This window comes from Dermacentor albipictus, chromosome 1 (genome assembly GCF_038994185.2).
Source record: "Dermacentor albipictus isolate Rhodes 1998 colony chromosome 1, USDA_Dalb.pri_finalv2, whole genome shotgun sequence".
In the NCBI taxonomy this organism is placed as follows: Eukaryota; Metazoa; Arthropoda; class Arachnida; order Ixodida; family Ixodidae; genus Dermacentor; species Dermacentor albipictus.
The window spans coordinates 455,541,219-455,562,169 of NC_091821.1; the positions used below are offsets into that span (position 1 = coordinate 455,541,219).

At 47.8% G+C, this 20,951-nt stretch overlaps 2 protein-coding genes across 7 annotated transcripts in view; one reads left to right on the forward strand and one right to left on the reverse strand.

Moving 5' to 3' along the window:
* LOC139054783 (uncharacterized) overlaps positions 1-20,951 on the reverse strand; it is a 164,328-nt gene that overhangs the window by 88,670 nt on the left and 54,707 nt on the right. The window lies entirely within an intron of this gene.
* Positions 1-20,951, forward strand: part of LOC139054782 (uncharacterized) — an 80,275-nt gene that overhangs the window by 19,028 nt on the left and 40,296 nt on the right. Inside the window, exons 4-7 of one of the 5 annotated variants that reach the window (XM_070532390.1) lie at positions 3,585-4,907; positions 8,541-8,690; positions 8,774-8,787; positions 10,590-10,991. In XM_070532390.1, coding sequence (XP_070388491.1) covers positions 3,585-4,907; positions 8,541-8,690; positions 8,774-8,787; positions 10,590-10,850 — 1,748 coding nt within the window. In that variant the 3' untranslated portion in view covers positions 10,851-10,991. Of the gene's footprint in view, positions 1-3,584; positions 4,908-8,540; positions 8,788-9,073; positions 9,127-10,589; positions 11,394-20,951 lie in introns of those variants that run through there. The other 4 variants (XM_070532391.1, XM_070532392.1, XM_070532389.1 and 1 more) reach the window with 4 other exon arrangements.

A 20,951-nucleotide genomic window follows, 5' to 3' on the forward strand; every position in this document is an offset into this window, starting at 1 on the left:
TGCACCATTGCCCTTAGAGAAGGTGACCAGCTTAATCGTAAAAGTATGGAAGCCAATCTGATTTTAGGACGCGGGCCAGATTGTGCGGGAGGATAGGCCCACTTTTCATAACATCATTTCATGTTCAGCACAGTTTACAATTGCGTATATCCCAGGGCTGGTCCAAGCAACTTTGCATTTGGATCATGATACGACACAAAATACACGGCGTGCCTCATAATCAGAAAATGGTTTTGGCACGTAAAACCCCATAATTTAATTTTAAGATACACGGGCAAGAAGTATTTGAGAATGCAGACACTAAGATTACAAGATAATAATGTATTAAAGGAATACACGATAATAGTGCATCATTAATTAAGGGAAAATGATACATCCACCCAATCGCAGCAATTGATACAAATGAAACCCACACGGGTTCCTCGAAAGAAAAGCCACGAAGTTCAAGGAAACTTTGTTCTGGTCCTGGAATCAAACCCGGGACCACCGCTTTTGCGGCAGAGCCGCTCTACCACCTGAGCTAACCAGGCAGCTAGCAGATGGCGCCGAGAAGTCGAATGTTGTCAGCAATTCAAAGCAAAGACAAAAGTTTGAGGTAATGGTTCTGCGGAAAGCCGCAAGGTTGAGTAAAGTACTTCTCTCCAACTTGCGGGTTTCCGCAGAACTATTGCGAACAATTATTTTTCTTCAACTGCGAGGCTTTGCTTTCGAGGAACCTGTATGGATTTCCTTTGTAGCATTTGCTGCGATTGGGTGGATGTCTCATTTTCCCTGAATTACTTACTTAAATCCACCGTTAGTCACTAGAGCAAGCTTGCATGCTCAAAAGAGAGTGCTAGGTGTTGGCGAATAATTCATAGAGCAAGCTTGCATGCTGAAAAGAGAGTGCTAGGTGTTGGCGAATAATTCAAAATTTCGAATATGAATTCAATATTACGCACTGACTATTTGTATTCGTATTCGAAAAGAAACCATTCGGGATACTTGAGCTAACCAATTATTTTCCAACAGCGGAATGTTATGTCTGGTTTTTTTGCTTCGTCTGCCGAGCAAGGCATCGCAAATTATAAGAAGTGAGACAACGAGAAACGTTTTTGAAACAATCCAGAAAAAAGTCGAAAATGCAAAATTATTTTCGGTTTCATGGCAGAAGCCCACATTAGCGCCTGTGATTTTCGCTTGTAGTCTGCCAGTTAATGTTATAGAGCGCAGCTCTTAGGTGCCCGTTCCTGCGGCGAGCGTCGGCGTAGCTGAGCGCACTAGCACAACGAAAGATGGGAGCGAACGCGGCGCACAGAGGGGAATGGGCGGATAAAAAGAGCGGCGATAGCAAAGAGGCGCGAGAAGAAAAGCAGCGAGGAGGGTGCAGCCGAACCATGAGGCGTAAAGCGGAGGAGGATACTGTGAAAGCGTGAGCAGGGAACGGAGTGCCGGCGGTGACCATCCATGCTGGAAGTGCGGATACAAAGCGCTGACGTGAGCTTCGGACCCATTGCGCATTCGCTATTTCACCTGCGGCACCACTGCAGCTAGAGAATGCACTCAGCTAAAACCCCTCGATAATTTTAAACTCGCGACACTCTCCTACTCGCGGTGCTTTCCTCCTCGATTCTTCTCGCCCGCCAGCCGCGTGTGCTGCTCACGGCGCACTTTTGCTCCTGAGCTCCCGCGGACGGGCCGCAGCACTCTATGGAGGCGCGTTATATTGGGCCAGTTGCGCGCAATAGGGGTGCCGAAAATTTTGAGAAATGCTGATAACAACATCGATAATGCTGAAGGCAACGTTCATGACGAGGTTAGTTTTTTTCTTAGAGCCGTATGAACGGGGTATAGCGATATAAAAGGAACTTTGAGGCGAATTATATACTCCAGGCAACTTTTCAGCCACATGAACTGCTTTACTTTGCGCGTTTGATCTAGTATGGCCTGTGACAAATTCATCTGCGTGTGGCTCATTAAGCGAAAGTGTTAGATCTCTGCATTAACGTTGCGTTGTGAGGTATAGAAAATATCACGTGACTCAAGGAAGGCAGGAAGCGAACCAAATCATGTGCAGCTTTGTATAAGAGATGATCACTGATTATTAAATAAATTAATGATTGATTAGTTATTCTATTACGAAGAATTGAGGTGTATTAAGGAGCATTAAGGTGTATGCAGGCGAATTCCAGTGCATTAAAGCAGATTATGGTGGATTAAGGTGGATGAAGGAAAATATAATTGATTAAGGAGTATTAAGGTCGATGAAGGTGTATTAGGGTGGATAAGGGTCAAATACGCGGCAGTGCTAAACATTATTGCTTGCAGAGTATTCTCTGTATTACTACGTCTCCACCACCGCAATCATGATTGATTGCTCAACCTTCGTAATTAAAGCGCATTGATGCAATTATTTCGGCTCGTGTTAACTCAATGGACAATGCTCCCCCACAGAAGAAAATCGCGAAAATGCGGTTTTAAAACATTCCCTATCGAAGCGATGATTTTCGGCCTCCGCCTAGATGTCGATATAAACAGCAAGCGTGCGCAGTCATGTGAACACCCCCTGCACATGGCCTGCATCCGAGAAATCCAAATAATTATAGTCGACCACTCATGCGTGGCTGGAAGTGCAGTACAAAGCAAATTCCAAAAATCCAAGGTCACCTTAGGTATCGCCTAAAAGACGCAAATGCGAAAGATTTATAAAGCCTTAATTCCCCTCCATCAACCGTAATCCGTAAGGGAAAGGATCTCGCGTGGCGGCGGCAGAGTTCATAGAGTGGCGGTACTTTCAAATTATCGAGGGACTTTATACTCCGCATAAGCCACGCGTTTATGTGTCACGATTTCTTTCTGAACAATGAGCGACGCAACCGGTAGAAATGCTTTGTCTGCCGCTGCTGCTGAACGAACTGCCTGACCATAGGCTCAGTGCCGCCGCCTAGAGCACCCGGTAGTTGAGAATCAAATTCTTTGCCGCAACAGATAGCGAATTCAAAACACCCAAGCAGCTGCGCTCAAAATTGGCATAGAGGGGTATCGTAATCGTCGGTGAAATTTTTTGGCAGACTAGTCATGTATCTATTTTATGAGTTACATATGCTATAACATATGACATTTTCCTTGCAATGGACGTTTTTACAAATGCTTTACAAAGATGCGGGAAGCTTTTTTTAGCGAGTTCTGCTACTACTTCGATAAGAATTTATTCAGGGGTTTCCTAAATCTAGTCAAACAAACGCCACTTTTGCTTAGAAACGTTGTCTGCAATCACCCTTTTTTGTTATTGAGAGGTGATTCTAGTTCTCGAAATGCTAATAAGAGACGCTTTATTTAACATTGATACTTTGCCACTGACTGTTAGCTGTGATTGATGCTGTTGTACCACTCAATAAATGAATGGAACCTAATTACACAGCAATAAATATTCATGTTGTAAATATGTGTACGTGCGCTTGATTATTGGATATTGCATTCCGTGTTCGACACGTCTTATTCAGAATCGATTCGCATTTGAAGTTGTTACTCGTCCACCTCTATAGAATAGGAAAAAAAAAACGATTGCAGCGTTATACAACGGCGACCAAATGTCTTACATGCAGGGTTCTCGTCCGGATTCAGCAAGCTGCTACAGAGAGCGTCCTCTGGGTCCCTGTATGTCTGCCTCGTCTGTCTTATTCTCGTGCTCATCAGCGCTGTGGTCCTTCTCGCCAGCTTCCTGACAACACGGCGCGACACAAAGCTAGGCAGTTATGAAGGACCGCACGCGGATGCCTTCCGTCGCTTCTGCGACAACGAGGCATGCAGGTCGGCCATCGATCGGCTTATGCTGTCGACGGACCCCTACGTGAACCCGTGCGATGACTTCTACCGGTATGTGTGCGGCCGCTGGGAAGAATCCCGGAGCGAAGGGCACAAGGGCTTTAGCTACGCGAAGGAGAATTTCGTCAACCACACGCTCATGCTTCACCGGGCGCTCGACGAACTGGCCAAAAGCCCTGCGCTCCTGGATCACGAGGAGCACAACATGGCGCTCTTCTATCACAATTGCCACGATTTCGCTCGCCCCCGCCAAGGGGGTCAAACGACAGAGCCAACCATTGAGGCAGTCTTGTTGGAGATGGGGATCAACGAGTCTTCGACGCACGTGGCTACTTTCCAAGACGTCTTCGCACTAGCCCTCGCCGAGAGCGTTGCCACGAGCTTGCCGTCGCTCGTCAGTGCCACTGTGACCACGTCGTCCGCGAGTGGCCATGCGGACGTCAGCATCGGCGTCGGCGCCACCCTCGCATCTACGCTTCCGCAGGGCTACGTGGAAGGCTTCCTAGACGACACCTTTGCGCGATGGCACTCCGAAGACCAGCGCCGCGTCGCGTTAATGGGGAAAGTTGACGAGACTCTCGACAAGTTGCGCGCCCCGTGCAACGCTTCTGACGGCTCGTTCGTGATGATCAAAGACTTGAAGGCGCCGTTCCCCGGAGGAGACTGGTTGGAGGCCTTGAAAAGTCTCCGGGGCGAGAAAACAGAGCCAGTTTACACGCCCGAAAGCAACGTCACCATTCGTGGCGAAACGTGCATAGGCGCGATGCTCAGCTACCTGCGCCGCGTAAGCGTCGCGGATGCTCGCATCTATTCCTTAGCCGTCATGTACGCTCACGTGAAGAACTACGCCTACGTGGCTCGCCGTCAGTCATACAACCCGACGGAAAGGGCCTCCAACTGTCTGCGCTTCACGGCAAGCCTGTTCTCGAAGCCGTATTTGGTCTGGCTGAAGACGAAGGTAGTAAGCGAAGAGAGTATCCGCGCTTTCAATGTCATGATGGAACGGCTGGAGGAGGCTGCGCGCAATTTACCCAGCTTAGCGGACCGACTGAATGTTACAACCCCCGGCTATGAGCCTATTCGACTTGACGCAATCGCAACTGGTAAGTGCTACTTTTCTTCTCAGTATAATTTCGGAATGCCAAATAGTGATGCTTTCTGCAAAGCATTAGTACTTGTTACGCGCAGAAGTAACGAACCCTCCATCGTTTTACAGACAATGATGGAGCATCACTTAGCGGAAGAATTACCGGAAATTGTAGTTTAAAGGGACACTAAAGGTTACTATTAAGTCAACGTGGACTGTTGAAATACCATCACAGAAACCTCGAAACGCTTGTTTCGTGCCAAGGAGAGACTTATTTTAAGAGAAAATGCGTTCTGAAGCGTCCGCGTACCTCTAGCGCAGTTCGAATCGCCCGCCCTCCGATCGAGGAGTACTGACATCATGGTCTCATAGTGACGTTGCGCCATCGATGAGTAGAACGACGTCCGCAGACGGCGCTACGGCTTTTCTGCGCAAAACGCAAATGCGCGGCCAGAAACAGAGCCAAGACAGAGCCGACAGCGGAGCGAAAGCGGGAGTATGGTGGCTAGCGGAAGGAGAAACGAATTACGTCCCACATTACGTCCCACGGCACACGGAGAGTCCGTTTTCGTTAAACTATAGGCTGCGGCGAGCTCGCAGCATGGTCGGCGTGGTCTGTGAGCCTTTTCGCACTCGCAACAGAGCATAAAAAAGTGCGAATCGACGCAAAACTCGGTCTAGAAACGTGCTTCGCCACAGCCAGGGCTCAATACGACCCAAGCTGGCATGACCCAGATGTCGTTTCCCGCACCGCCACCAGGCGCCGCTACTATACCTCAAACTCCAGCGCAAGACGCCCATAAGCTGGTACTTCATTCTACGACGCAAACTTCGACGCTAGTCGCAATGGACCCTGACACCGACAGATTGGCTCGCGATGGTGGGCTCAACTTCAGCGAGTTGAGCACCGACGAGTGCGACCTGCTGCTGAGGGCTCGCACTGCCGGCGTCCTTGCGTACTACGACGGCGGCCTCGACACTGGCTCTCCGGAGCGGGAAAGCAAAGAGGGCTTCCCACGACATCACATGGACGTGGCATTCTCGCTGCTTGTTCCAAATGAAAGTTTCGCGAGCCAGCAGAACCCTCACAGCACGACGCGATAACGAAAGTACTGAAACTCCAAAGCGTGCGCAGCGCAGAGTCGAGCGCGCAGAGTCGAGCAAAAACAAAACCTTTCGAACACCCATATTACTGAAGGGTAACGTCAAAATGTTATTTTTTCTTAGAATCGAATAGACGTAGACAAGAAGCATTTTATTCCGTCTTATAATTGAATGAAATGATATTTTTAATACGAGTAGTTGAGTATTAGTAACACAAATTATGAGGAGTTTTTTATATCAAAATAAAATCGCAGTCTCCCCAGAAAATCTACGGGCGCGGTGGTCGGCCGTTCTGCTCAGCTCAGAACTCCAAGACCAACTTTGGGCCGTCCAGCGAGCCAAGGAAGCCACACAGGAGCAGCAGCTCCCAGTGGCCATCTAGGCAGCCCCAGGCCCGGGCCTCTCAATCGCCGGATTCCAAATAAAGTTATCGCATCGCATCGCATCGCATCCTTTCGTCATCGGGCTAGTACCGGAATGTCGCTGCGGGGTCTCAAATCGTGTCATGCATTTACCTCAATTTCTCGGTTCCAAAAGCTCTGTTCGCAATTAAATTGACGCCTTAGATATTCTAGAACATTGCTCTACCACTTTAACTTGAGTTTCTGGTAACCTTTAGTGTCCCTTTAACACGCAGTTGCTCTTATGTGCACACAAAAAAAATCACGTAAAGAAAGGGACAGCTCAAACGAGAACTTCAGGCTATTACTAGAAAGGGGTCTGTTGTCCTTGCGCATGAGGATGACTATTTAAGGAAAGCTTTGATTCCAGTTAGGTCGTACTACATAACGCTTACATTTATAGCACTGAATGGGACGGACTACCGAGTGCAATGCGATCAGCACACGCACTCTGTCTTGTGCCGCTAGCGCCTGTGCCTGTCGTTTTTCGCTTTGTCACCTGTCCTGTTCTGCACTAAAAGACGAAGCGCGATTTTCAGTGTATTACCGCGTGTTGCTATCCTCGTAGAGAAATCAGTTAAGCTGGGAAAATTGCTGTTTCTGCTTGAAGTAAAAAAAAAATGTGTATTCACAGACTGTCTCACCTGCACCAACAGCGGATCTATATTTAGGCGCTGCGGGTGCAACTAGGCACTACCGATTCTCGTCAAGGTAGAGCGTGCAGACAAACTGTGCCTTTTGAACGATTGGAGCCACCTTAAAGAAGTAGGAAGCAATTCAAAACATCAAGGTAGTGTACGTTCACTTCAAGCCTTTATTCTGGCGCAATACACCTCGCAGGCGCGCATTCTGTTGAGTGCAGAAGGAGCAAACGTCGGAAAGGTAGAGTTGAATTGTTAGGTAGTGATAAATGAGAGTTCTACTTTGCCGCAGAAGCACGCTACCCGCTGGGGAAAGCCAGTACCTTCATTAACTCAGGATCAGTGTGTATAGTACTATCATGTGCGTTGTCTCGGCTGGCGCCATGTGAGCGGCTGCAGCTTTGAATTGGGGGGCTAGTTCGCTTTGCGTACTCTAGTCTCTCAGCAACACGAAAATATTGCGTCCCATTCGGCAGCGCGCGTACTTGGCTCAAGCTTGCAACTGAACTGTTAACAATAGTACGCACTGCTGCGAACATGTACCTTTGTTTTCAGTGCAGAAACACCTAGGAGTGTTAGCCAGTGCCACCACTCATGGCCTTGGCGGGATGAACTCCCAGGGTTACTACTTGAACTCGCTTGGTTAGCTCTAATAGGTAAACATAAGTATATCAGAAAGTGGATGCCATAACGGCGCCGCGGTAGCTCACTTGGTAATAGCATTGTACGTGTAATTCGAAGACGTGTATTCCAGGTCCCACCTTCCGCGTGTTGTAGAGCGAAACTCTTTGGAGCCCGTTCCTGCGGCGAACACCGGTGTGCGTCGGCGTCGTATCCCGGCATAATCGTACGAAGAAGCACAGCGAATGTTGAAAGCGAACGTGCAGAGCAGCGGGAGTGAAAGATGCGAAAAAAAGGACGGAAAGGAGGGTGCAGCGCAACCACGAGGCATAAAGCGGAGGAGGGTGTGACGAAAACGTGAGAAGAAAAGCGTACTGCGGCGACAATGGCTGCGAGATGGCGCCCCAGTAGCACTCGTCGCCTGGGCGGTCTTTCGGCGGCGGCTGCTGTGAATCGCGCCCACGCGTCACCCACGCGCTGGCTAATCGCGATCTCCATATTAGCGAGGCAGTCGCGCCGCACTTACTCCATTTGCAACGTGCCGCACGAGACCGTTTGTCCGCGCCAACTAATGTATCGCGAAGTGAAAACAGGTATAGAGCTGCGCTCAAATAACGCATTAGGGAGTATCGTAACCATCGGTGAACTTTTGTCAACGCCATTAAGTTCATTTATTCATCATTTCTTTTTTTTTTCAAGTTAAGAGCAACAAGTAAGATCTCATACTCTATCCTTGCTGTCATATTGCGTGAATTCATCAATTAGGGGCGAACCTGCCTTCAAGCTACAGTCACGCCTTACGGCGTTGCCTCGGCTTGGTAAATAATCCCCCTTCCGGTAATATTTCATGGCGATTCAAAAGCATGCCTGCGTCGCTCACAGGTGAAGAAGACGCTCAAACGACAAACCACCACGCCCAGATCTCCATTGGATCTAGTCATAGGGACACCTTTCTGCACAACGTCATCAAGGCACAAAAGGCCACAGCGCAAGGCACGAGAAGCACGGACAACAGCTACAATGCAAAAAGAGGTGAAGGCGGAGGGGGAGCAAGCCTCCAGACCAAGGAAGTTTTTGACGAACTTTTTCTGACCCCGGACCTGTTTCTCCCGCAGGTGTCCGAGCCGGCGTACGTATCAACCGCTTCAGTTTTTTTTTTCTTCTGCTCATTCCGCTCCAGATTTTGCTAACAATCTCGCCAGCCACTGACAGACAGGAAACGCGGATGCGTGAGGGCCGCCCAGAAACAACTGAACTGTTTATTGAGCGAACTGTTTATTGAGAGATTATTAACTATGAGTTCTCTTTAGTTGATACATATGCAGTAATTCGAAGGTATGAACTGTCTATTGCGACAATTGCGAAATGGAGTCACGGAGAAGCAATATGTTGTTATACTTTCGAATTATTTACAGGGATACTGAAGCTGCAATCCATGACCCAAAAAGCGACTGGAAACGCAATTGTGGTAAGGGCGGGTCTCCAAAAAGTTTCCGAAATACGAGGTTGGAGAACATTACGGGTTAGCAACGACGGGGACAATATCAACATGCGCCTGCTTCAGATGCGCCGTTTCATTCGTTTCGTGGCTTGATTTACATGCGCATTCATTTACACATATTTCTGTGCTTATAAATATCTTCTTAGGCTAGCATACTAGCCTTACATAACGTACAGTCCAAACTGCAGCCTGTGAAGGTATACTGCTCTTTATGTTGGCGAGAGCATGCGTGGATTGCCGTACAAAACAAATGATTTCCACTTTATGATAACGGAAAATACACGTGGCCATTGGTCACCGTTGTAATAAATACGTCACTTCTCTAAGAAGTGTGAAGCAGAGGGTCATTCGGCTTAGGACATGGAGGGGAAACCACATAAAAACGCCTAGGGCTAATGAATTCCCATGTGAAAGTAAATTAGTTTTATGGAAATCAGAAAATTGGAGGAACCTTACCCGAAGGGAAAGCTGTCATACACCTGCAAGTAGAGCGAAACTACAAAAGCCACGTACAGTCGAACGCCTTTATAAGTACTTCAGTAATGTTTCATAGTAGTTCGAGCCTCCCTGGGTTCCTCTTTACGTGGGTAGCTTCGCCGAGTTGGGGGATATAGAGCTGACAGAGAGTGAACGCAGAAAAAAAACTAGCATCGCGCAGCATAGCGACGCGGCGAGGGTGGGTGGACCCTAGCAGGGCAGAAGGAGCGGCGCGCACGCGAGCGAGAAACGCGAAGCGGATGCGTGCACTTTCCTGTGGCGAGCGAGGCAAGGAAATTCCGGCGAGGGAGTAGGGGCGTTCTTCGAGGCGTGCTAGGGTGTCTCGAAAACCTCCTAACCCGTCGCTCCGTACAGAGTAGGGACAACCACGGCGTCTACTACGGCGTTCGTCACACGAATCGCGGACGCCGTAGTAGACGCTTTTGGTGGACGCCGTAGGCGAGGCATTGTCGGCGCTCGTGTGTCTTGTGTGTGGGGTGGCACTAATTTACTGGCCTTCCCCAGCTCTGCTGGTCTCTGGTTGCTCTCTCTCTCTCTCTCTGGTGGTTGCGTAAGCAGAGCGACGCATAATTTTTGTAATACAGGTAGGTCACTTCGTTCTAGAGGTAGCGCACCGCGCACATCACAGTAGTATCTGGGCAGAATTATTCGTTCGTGATAAGGGCAATTTCTATGTATAGGCTTTCATAGTAGGCGAGCTTGACTAAAGTCACAATATGAACCCATGAGCATTTCCTTCTTAGCTTCGTGCTCTATTCAGGTGGTGGTAAAATTTTTGCTTTCTTTTCACCCATTCCACGTGGGCCACGCATTGCTCAAATTGTCGGTTTTGAGCGATACAGTTGCTGTGTACCGTAGCACGTTTCTTTTTTTTTTGATAGGCCTAAGATAGCTCTAACTCTCCCCTTCTTGCCTCACTGCGTGACACACAGGCTTTACTACGGCTCGTCCGGAGTTCTCCTGCTCCTTCAGCGGACCAGAGCTTCGGTCGAGCAGGATATAGTTCTGCGAGAGGCTATCCAGCTGCACCATCGGTGCCTGCACGACGCTGCGTCCTTCGCGCTTGGTCGCAGCGCCACCGAGGAGGAGGTGCTGCTCGTGCCTGTAGCAATCTGGGCGCTCAAGGTCGCTCACTGGGCTGCTGTCCTCCATCGGCCGCCTGTGCAGGAAGCATTAGCGCCCTCTCCCGCTAAAGTTGACCAGGAGGCCAAGTGGCGCACTAATACGAGGAGCAGGCTGTTCTTCCACAGGTTCTGTGCCACGTCATGCGGTGATGAGCGAGCTGCCAGGGCTTGCAAAATAGGAGCGCACTTGTCCAGGGAATTCAGCGAAGCGTTCAATTGCCGGGCGCCCCGCAAATACTGGTGCCAAGGCGACAATGATTGACAGAGTTTCCTTGATTCGGGTAGATTTTTTGTTGTCTTACTTGGTTTTTCGCGGAGCATCTAACATGATAATGTAATGCACGTTTGCGACTACAACAGACTTTCAAGGACATCTGATGCGGCGGACTTTCGACCTAATTGTTCCGGTGCACGGAATATTTTGGTATGACGAAGTAATATGTGGCGGTTATACGGACTCTGGTGCCACGAACCCAACAATACGTTATGATAATATTGGTTACGTGTGATTTCAGATGGTTTGCAATATTTAGCACTATAGTTCCAGTGACGACTACATGCTTGGATGAAATCAGAACTGCATTTCAATAGAAGGTTATGATGCATGACCAATATTATCTTTTCTTTAGATCTACAAACTACAGTCATTGCTTGAATATGTAACTTAACATATGGCGTGATATCGAGCACCCACATTTTCTATGAGTCAGCGTGGTCGACTGTGTTTTGGCTTTAGAACTGATCAGAGAAAGGAGCAGAGAGAGCAGCTGCAAGGATCATCTAACGCTTCTGGCAACGGAGTAGTCCGTTGCGAAGAGACGAATTACATCCGTCGGTTATTTCCCACGGGGTGCTGCAGTAATGTGTGCCTGTGTGATTCAGTAAAGCCCTAAGGACAAGAAGCAATCCCAGATGCATTCCGGAGCCAAAGCTCACCAGAGAAAGCTAGTTGAATACGATGAAGAATTGATTGAGACTGGCGTAGATCAATGTTGGCACACCGACACAAATTCAAGAGTGGTATAGGAACGGCAAAACCGGAGGGAAAGCCACAAGCGTATCCATGCGGTTATATAAGTGAGGCTCACATACCCAGAAGACAAATGAAAAGCAAATAAAACGATTCAACAACACTCGCCATATACGTAAGGCGGAGCCTTAAATATTAATGGTACTAATGAATCATAACCTCTCTGTAGCGAATGGTTAATGCTTTGCAACTTGCTGGGAACTGATGGGGACTTCAAGGCAGCGTTATTTTTGTTGCTTTCGTGTTACAAAGTGGCCTAATGGCGTAAAAGTAGTTCATTGTTGACAAGCAAGTACCCAGTGTCACATATTAACATATTAAGGCTGGCATCAAAGAGGTTCATTGAAGAGCGGCGCATGCCCACTGGTACATACTCTCGGGAGTGGCCTACATTGAAATTTCAAGACAGCACAATCGTGGTGAATGACCAACATTCCTTAGGATCGGTCAACCAAACGACAAGATCGTCGTTACTAGGCTGAACTCGCCAGGGGTGCATCGCTCTAAAAATCTTCCGGAAACGTTTTTTTTTAGTTGGCCTTCTGTATAGCAATGCACATTCAATATGTTTCCTAAAAGATAACATACAGCTACATTAACGGAAGAACGTGTACTGCTCGCGCTGTCTTCTATCGGCCTAGCACGATGTGCAGAAAATATTACAAAAAAACACGCATGAATAATCGCGGTTGTTCGCAGTAGAACGCTGGAATTCGAGCTCGCGTGTCCCGAAATCACTCATTGGTGTTTTCTAGCCGATTGTCTCAACCGGCGCGCTTGGCCATATTATTCATGAAAATAACATTGTTATGACTGGTATAAACCTTTTCCGGTAATGTATCACGCGGAAACAAGTTGCTCGTTAAAAGGCCATTTGAATTTTCTTAAGAAGCACTAGGCAAAGTGGGAAAATATTTAGTCGTCTTTTTCTCTGTATCCACAAAACTTGCATCACTGTTGTTTCAAGATGGGTCTTATTTTTTTAATAATAACGGTTTGTGGACAATTTTATTATATTTCTGGGATTTGTTCCTAGAAACAGCGTCTTCATATGGAATTCATATGAATTCTAGAATTCATATGCGAAACACACTTAAATGTAAAAGCCACCAAACTTCTTTCGCACGAATGTCCACACAACATATCCTCTGCCAAAGTTTCATTTGTGCTTCAGTGTTACTAAAGAGATCCCAAAAACCGTGCTAAATTTGAAAAACGCAGTGTTTTGGTCTATGTTACTGCGTCAATAGGGTACTGTGATGGTGACACGTAGTGTTTATTGGTGTAATGGCCAGATATGGCCAGAGATCGCCATGGCATATAGTAATGAATCGTTTATTTATTTATTGATATCTCAAATACCCCTGGTGCTGGGTTTTACGCGAGGGGTGGGTTACACTTGTTCCGGTGGCCTTGTTCAAGGTCGTCGATGAATCACTTCAAAGCTAGGATTGAAGCGGTGCATAGCGTTGGTAGGCAGATGATTCGTTCGCTATTCGTAAGAAGAATCAGTAGAGATGCGCAGTAGTGCGCGCAGGCGGTGAGTATGCAGCTTTAGAATGACTATTGCGGAGCAAACGGCGATAAGCAGGTGTGATAATCGTGCGAACAAGAGGCGAGTGAAAGAACTTGTGGTAGAGGGACAGGCGCGCTATTCTTCTGCGTGACTCATGACTGGGAAGATTAGCTCTATATTTTAGATTTGATTACATTATGGGGTTTTAGGTGCCAAAACCACTTTCTGATTATGAGGTAAACCGTAGTGGAGGACTCCAGAAATGTCGACCACCTGGGGTTCGTTAACGTGCACCTAAATCTAAGCTCCATGTTTTATTTTAGTGCCGCTGGAATAGTGAGAATAATCAGACAAAACAAATCTAATAGCAAGCTATTGGATGGACTCAAAAGCTTTTTGTAGGCTAAACTGGGGTGTGGCCCGAACTGCGAATGCGTATTCAAGATTCGGATGAACAAAGGTTTCGTATGTTAGCAGGATTGCGTGAAAAGGGGTAAATAAGGTTGCACCGGACATAGCCAAGGACACGGTTCGCTTCATTTGTTATACTCCATATATATTCTGACCAGCTGAGGTCATGAGACACTATGAAACCCAGGTGCTTATAGGATGACACTGAAGATAATTCACATCCAAAAACGACGTACCTATATGCTTCGTAGAAAGGCCGGCGGTGGAAGGAGATTTGCGAAGTTTTCCTGACTTTGCAGATATTAGCCAAGTTCTACGCCGGTTTGGTGCCTTTAGTAAATTGTTTTGAAAGCAAATGTCACCATGGAAGCTATGGAGAAGGCAGTAAAGGACACAATTGTATGCGAAAAGGCGAGAACAGGAGATGTCAGTCAGCAGGTCATTGATGGAAATTAGAAAAAGTAACGGTTCGACATTGCCTTGAGGACCTTCGGATATAACAGATGCTAACGAGGAGGTATGTCCATTAGTACAGACAAACCTCTTTCACTTTGTGAGGAAGTCACGCAGCTAGTCGAAGACTAAGGGGTTAAGATTTAGGTGTGCGAGCTTAATGAATCGCCGTTTGTGTGGCGCCGTGTCAAAGGCTTTCTCGAATGCCAGGAACAGGGTGCCTATGGCAATATTGTGATGAGTGCTTGAGCTGATGTCATGAATAAGTAATGCAAGCTGGGTCTCACAAGATCAACTTTTTTGAAATCTATGTCGCTGTGGGTGGAAGAAGGCAACAGAGATTACAAACTAGGTTATATGCGAATAAACGACGTGTTCCAATAATAATAAGGACACCCGTTGAGGACACCAGATGTTCTTTCATCAACACACCCGTTGATGAAATGGGTCGATAGCTGTTACGTGATGAAGTAGTACCTTTCTTTGGAACTGGGATTATCTTGCACACCTTCCAGTTCTGCAGCACCACTCCTAAAAACAAAGATTGTTGGAAAATACGAGACAGGACGACGCTTGTGTAATGTTTGCTGTTATTTAATACATTAGAGCTAATCCCATCGATTCCTGTAGAAGGTGACAACCTAAGACTGACAATTAATTTGCTAATGTGGTACAAAAGAATCGTTGTTTAGCTTCCGCTGCAAAGCGCTGAAATGCTTTTGTCTCTCGTTGTATCTTGCCTAAGCGCATGCGTTGTTTGAAATTTTTGCAGCCAATGGTTTTTTTGTTGCTCAGGCGTTTCCAGCTTTTACTGAACTAAGGGCATGATACGCGCTATGTAATATAAATTGCTCGTATGTATTTATGAATTAGGCCACACATCTTGTTTTTAAACAATTGACAGTTTGCTCCGACTGATCTGCCCAGAAAATCAACTAAGAACCAAGTACAAAACTCAGCTGAGCCTCTAGTCCTGCTAGCATAATCCCCTTTATCGCACAGTGCTAATAATTTCCCTTGTTTTTAGGGTGTAGTAGCTTGCAGTGAATGGAACCCTGAGCAAATGCGGGATCCGTCAACCCAGGTAAATTGTTAGTGACCAGACATAATCAGGATGTGACGTCAGCGAAAGGTGAAGTAAGTGCGTGCTTTTATCATTAAGTCCCGTTGCTTCCAAGATTAGCTCTATAAGGCCCACAGACTATGCCTTCGTAGTCAACGCGTGATCATATCAGACTTCTTTAAAAGCTTATGAAGCATTTCCTGTCGCTTCCCCAGGATGGGCTTGTGACAAGAGTTTCAAGAGTTTCGTAGTCTTGAGGCACTTCGCTTTAAGATGCTGCAGATAAAGTTTAGTTTATTGTCGGAAATGATACCTAAAAATCTATGTTCGGAGCTCACAGATAGTCGTTCTCGATGAAGGTCTATAAGGTCGTGTGGAAGTACACCTCATTTGTTGGCGAAGAGGATGCATGTACTTGTTTATGAAGGGTCGGGGGATGGGTTAGTTTAAAACCGTTCCCTTTCGCCCACTTAGACTATTTCAGCTAAGCTGTACTCGGCGCCTCCAGATACTAAGATTAGACGATTTGTAACCCATTTGCATGTCATGCACATATATAGTATAAAACATTTATTTACCGCCCGATTGATTTGACAAACTGTATGGTCAAAGTAATGGAGAGGATGGCCCTAGGACGCCTGGAATGGTACTTGGAGTGCCACAACACCCACCCGGATGCCATGCCGGGCTTGCGACGTGGTCGATCATTGATCGATAACGTCGTCGACCTCGTCACCTACATTCAGCATGAGATATGCCGTAAGCGTCTCTGCGCTTCTTTGTTCATCGACGTCAAAGGGGCGTATGACAACGTTCCGCATGGAGCCATCCTCTCTGCTCTCGCAGAGGTAGGAGTGGGTGGTGGCACGTGGGATGTTTCAATGAATACGGAGCTATCTTTCCATGCGATCATTTTTTGTAAACACCGAGGAAGGCCATACTTCTCTACATTATAGCTACCGCCGTGTCACCCAGGGCAGCAGCTCTTCTTGAGCACGTGCCAAGCACAGTAAGGCTATCAATGTGCGCGGATGACAAATGCATATGGACGTCTCCAATAAACACTTACAGTTGCAAGCGAGAATTCAGAGAGCCGCCACCGAAACTGCTATCTACATCCGTAATCAAGGCCTGGAAATTTCCTCCGATAAATGCCCACTGGTGGAATGAATGAATGAATGAATAGAATTTATTGATAGGAAAGACAGAGAGGTCGACCTGAGCTAGTGCGCTCTAGTCTGCTACTCTGTACTGGGGAAGAGGGAAGGGGAGTGAAAGTATTGGGATGGATGATGATGATAAGAGAAGTGGTGAGTGCTTATGTACATGAGACAGTTGCCTCGCTAGAGCCGCTCGTCGAGCTTGGTGTCCTGCAGGAACTTCAACAATGCTTTTGTGGCACGCATTGAAATTGCAGTGTCAGGCCATGGACCGAGAATAGCTTCCTCCGACAGTAGTTGTCTGCCGACGCTGGCTAGGAAACTCTCTAACGTCCTTCGCTCCAGCATATATGCTGGGCAGTCGCACAGTATGTGTTGCAGTGTTTCGGGCATCTGGCAGTGTACACAATCAGGGCTGTTCGATTGGCCGATGAGGTGTGAGTAGCGACGGGTGAAAGCAACGCCGAGCCGAATCCTGTGTAGCAATGATGTTTTGCTCCGTGTAAGCTTCGGGGGCAAACAGAATTTACCGTCTGGGTCAATCATACGTAAACGTCTGTGAATGTTATCAGAGTGGGCTCTGTAAGCCTTTGTAAGGTCCTGCATGAGTGCCTTGATCATGGAGTTGGTGTCAGGTCGCGAGTAGGCAATCCGTACTTCATCACATGAAGGGGAGGCCGATCTTGCCTCACTGTCAGCGAGTTCATTACCAAAAACACCACAATGGCTAGGCACCCATTGAAAGGTGATCACGTGGCCACTTAACTCGGCACTGTGATAAAGTTCGACGATTTCCAGCACGAGCAGATAGTATGGTCCTTTGTTTAAAAAGTATTTTAGCGCCTGTAGCGCTGATTTGGCATCGCACAATATTGTCCATTTATGGGGTGTCTGCGTTCTCATAAAACGGACAGCCTCCCGTATTCCCGCAAGTTCCGCTGCCGTAGATGTCGATTTGTGGTCTAATCGAAATCGTTGAGTAATTCCAAATTGTGGGATGACAAATGCGGCCGTTGTGGCAGATGGCGTGACCGAACCATCGGTATATACTTCTACAGTCCCACTATATAAAGTAAATATATGGGACAGGGTGAGCTGCTTCAAGCCAATGGAGGAAACGTGAGATTTCTTCCTAATTCCGGGTATCTGAAGCCTCACTAGTGGTCTTGGCAATGTCCATGGAGGTGTCGCGGGGATGTCGGTTACCTGGAATCTTGCAGGCACAATGCTTGCGTGACATGCAATAGCTTTAGAAAAAGCACAGTCAAGGTTGATGCTTGGAAGCGTTGACAGTGGATGGCGTGAGTGTCTGGTTAGCAGGCGAAGATAGGTTCGCACGGGTTCACAAGACCTGTATATGTCGATAGGACAAGCCCGTGCTTCCGCTATTGTGCCCTTAGTTGACGTGCAGCGTGGCAAGCCAAGACATATCCGTAGTGCTTGAGCCTGAAGGCTCTCCAGCGTGCGTATACAAGATGACCCCATGTTAGATAACACAGGCATGCTGTAGCGTATGTAGCCCACAAAAAGTGCCTGGTACACTTGGAGCAAACTTCGCTCAGATGGCCCCCATCTCAGTCCTGATATTACACGAAGAACGTGTATGAAGTTGGACAGTTTAGCCCTAAGCGCAGTAACATGTTTGGTCCAAGAAAGATTGCGGTCTATTATCACGCCAAGAAATCTGTGGTGGGTGACTAAAGGGAGCGCCGTTCCGTCGACAACGATTGGATAATTTGACATCGATTTGCGCGTAAATGCCATGACTGCACACTTAGTAGCTGAGAGTTGCAGGCCTCTACGGCGCAAGTACTTCGCCGTTATGGTAACCGCACGTTGAAGCCTTGCACGCACTTGCGGACGTGTGACCCCAGATGACCAAATACAGATATCATCCGCGTACGTACTGATACGCGCTGTTTCAGGTAGCTCGTCTGCAAGGCCCACCAGTATCATATTGAACAATACTGGGCTAAGGACACCACCCTGCGGAACACCCCTGCGAACTACATGTCTATCGGTCTCGCCATCCGAAGTGGACATGAAAATGGTGCGGCCACTGAGGTAACTCTGCAGCCACGCATACATCCGGCCACCAACACCTATATCCTCAAGCGCCTGAAGAATCGAATGGTGGAAGACATTGTCGTAGGCATTTTTGATGTCCAGAAATATTGCGCATATCAGACGACGGCGTCTCTTTTCCTGTTGAACAGAAGATACTAAGTCGATCACACCGTCAATGGATGATCGGCCTCTTCTGAATCCATTGATGAAATCAGGAAGTCCACCACTTTTCTCGAGTAGCCATTCCAGTCTGCTCAGTACCATTCGCTCCATCACTTTACCGACACAGCTTGCCAAGGCTATTGGTCGATAATGTGAGAGATCCTGCGGGCATTTCCCAGGTTTTAGCAAAGCCACAAGACGACTGCACTTCCAGTGATTAGGCACAGTTGCTGTGTCCCACGTAGAGTTGTAGAGCGCCAGGAGAATTTCTCGAGCTTCTACTCCAAGATGACAAATCGCGGAGTATGTAATTCCGTCTGGTCCTGGACAAGTTGATCGGCGGGAAGAAGATATTGCAGCGTCGAGCTCGTGCATGGTAAAAGGCGCGTCCAGACGGTGATCACTAGATGACGGGAAAGTCAATCGTGAATGGGTTGGTATATCGTTCGAGGAGCTCACGAGTAATTTGCAAAAGTCATCGGCGACGTCAACCTCACGCCGGCCTTGCCGTATGGCCACAGCACTGAACGGGTGAAGCTGTTGTGGAGGCGAGCGAAGGCTTCGTACAATTTGCCAAATTCTAGATAGAGGTTTTCTCGGATCCAGAGAGCCACAGAATGATCTCCAGCGTTGTTTGTCAAGCTTGTCAAGGTGGCGCAGGACATGACGCTGAGCCCGGCGTGATGCAGTGACGTCTAATGGTGATTTGGTCCTTCTGTATTTTCGTTCTGCTCGACGCCGTATCGCGCGAAGTCGCTCGTACTGGTCATCAATAGATGATCTAGGTGAAGGTGCACTGAGGTGTTTTGTTGTGTCACGTAAAGTTGCCGCGATGACATCTTCAATATTGGATGGTGCTTGGATGGCTTGACATGCGGTGGTCACAGATTCTCGAAACGCCGGCCAATCGATAGAACGCACAGTGTGCGGAGCTGGGGGATGTAACCATTTCAACTGAACATATGTTGGTAGATGGTCACTTCCATGGGTGTCGAGATCAGTACACCATCGTGTAGCAGACAGCAGGCTTTTTGAAACGAACGCAATGTCAAGACAACTGCTGTAGTAAGAGCCTCGAAGGTATGTTGGCGAGCCATCATTGATCACCATCAAGCCTTGACTAAGCATGAAGTCAGCCAAGTCTCTACCGCGGGCGTTCGTCGAAGCAGAGCCCCACATGGGATGGTGGGCATTGAAGTCACCGATGACTATGTGCGGACGCGGACAAGCTTTCAGTATGGACAGCAAATATGAACAGTCTATGCTCGATCTTGGGGGTATATACCCGCCAATTACTGAGATTGTGCGCCGCTTGTACTTCAGCGTTATGCAAACGTACTCGTTGGAAGCGTGTGCAGGAATGTCTTTACGAAGGCACGTTACATTCCGACGGACAAAAGTGAGCACTTTGCTTAAATTGTGATCATTTCTTGACCACAGAGGCACATATCCAGATACGCGTAGTAAAGATGTCATGTTTGGTTCACATATTACAGCCACGGGAAACTGGTATTTGAACATCCACTGCCGAAAGTCTGCGAGGCGGCCTCGTAGGCCTCTGGCATTCCACTGCATTATTGCAGATCTTCGTAATTGGTTTTCAAAAGAGAGCGCCATGATGCCTTATTGTAGAGCCGCAAGGAGCGGTTCCAAAGCATCTAGAACATGTAGCGCGGTCTTAGCAACCGGCGTCTGAAGTCCGCAGAGAAGTGAACGCATCGTAGTTATCAGCTGTTTCAGCACACTTTGTACATTTTCATTTTCCGACTTATCGTTCTCAACCACCCTTGCAGACACATCACCCGGCGCATTTAAGCCTATTTGTTTGGGTGGGAGCGACGGCCAGTCAATGTCAGAGTCGGTCGGCGGAAGCGTCGTTTTATGCAGCGCATGTGTTCCACGTGCTGCTGCCGAAGAAGGCACGTCGGGCCCGCATCTTGATCGCAGAAGAAAACTTGGCAGGCGAGGAGTTTGCCATGCGGTCGATGGTCCATCGGTATGAGAAGTACTCTTGTCTTGCTGTCGTCTGTGTCGCGATCGACGTCTGCGGCGGCGTATCGATGTAGCAGCCTGTCTGTGAGTGGAGTTGTCCCGCACCATCTTTCGAAGCACTGACATTTCGTCCTTGATTTTCTGGCAGTCCTTCGATGTCGCTTCATGTGGACCGGCGCAGTTAGGACATTTTAGGGCAGTAGCATCGCAGTTATCATTTTGATGGGCCCCTCCACACCGTTGGCATGTTACTCCGCCCTTGCAAGCTGCGCTTACGTGTCCTATTTTGAAACACTTCCGACACTGCACCAGTTTT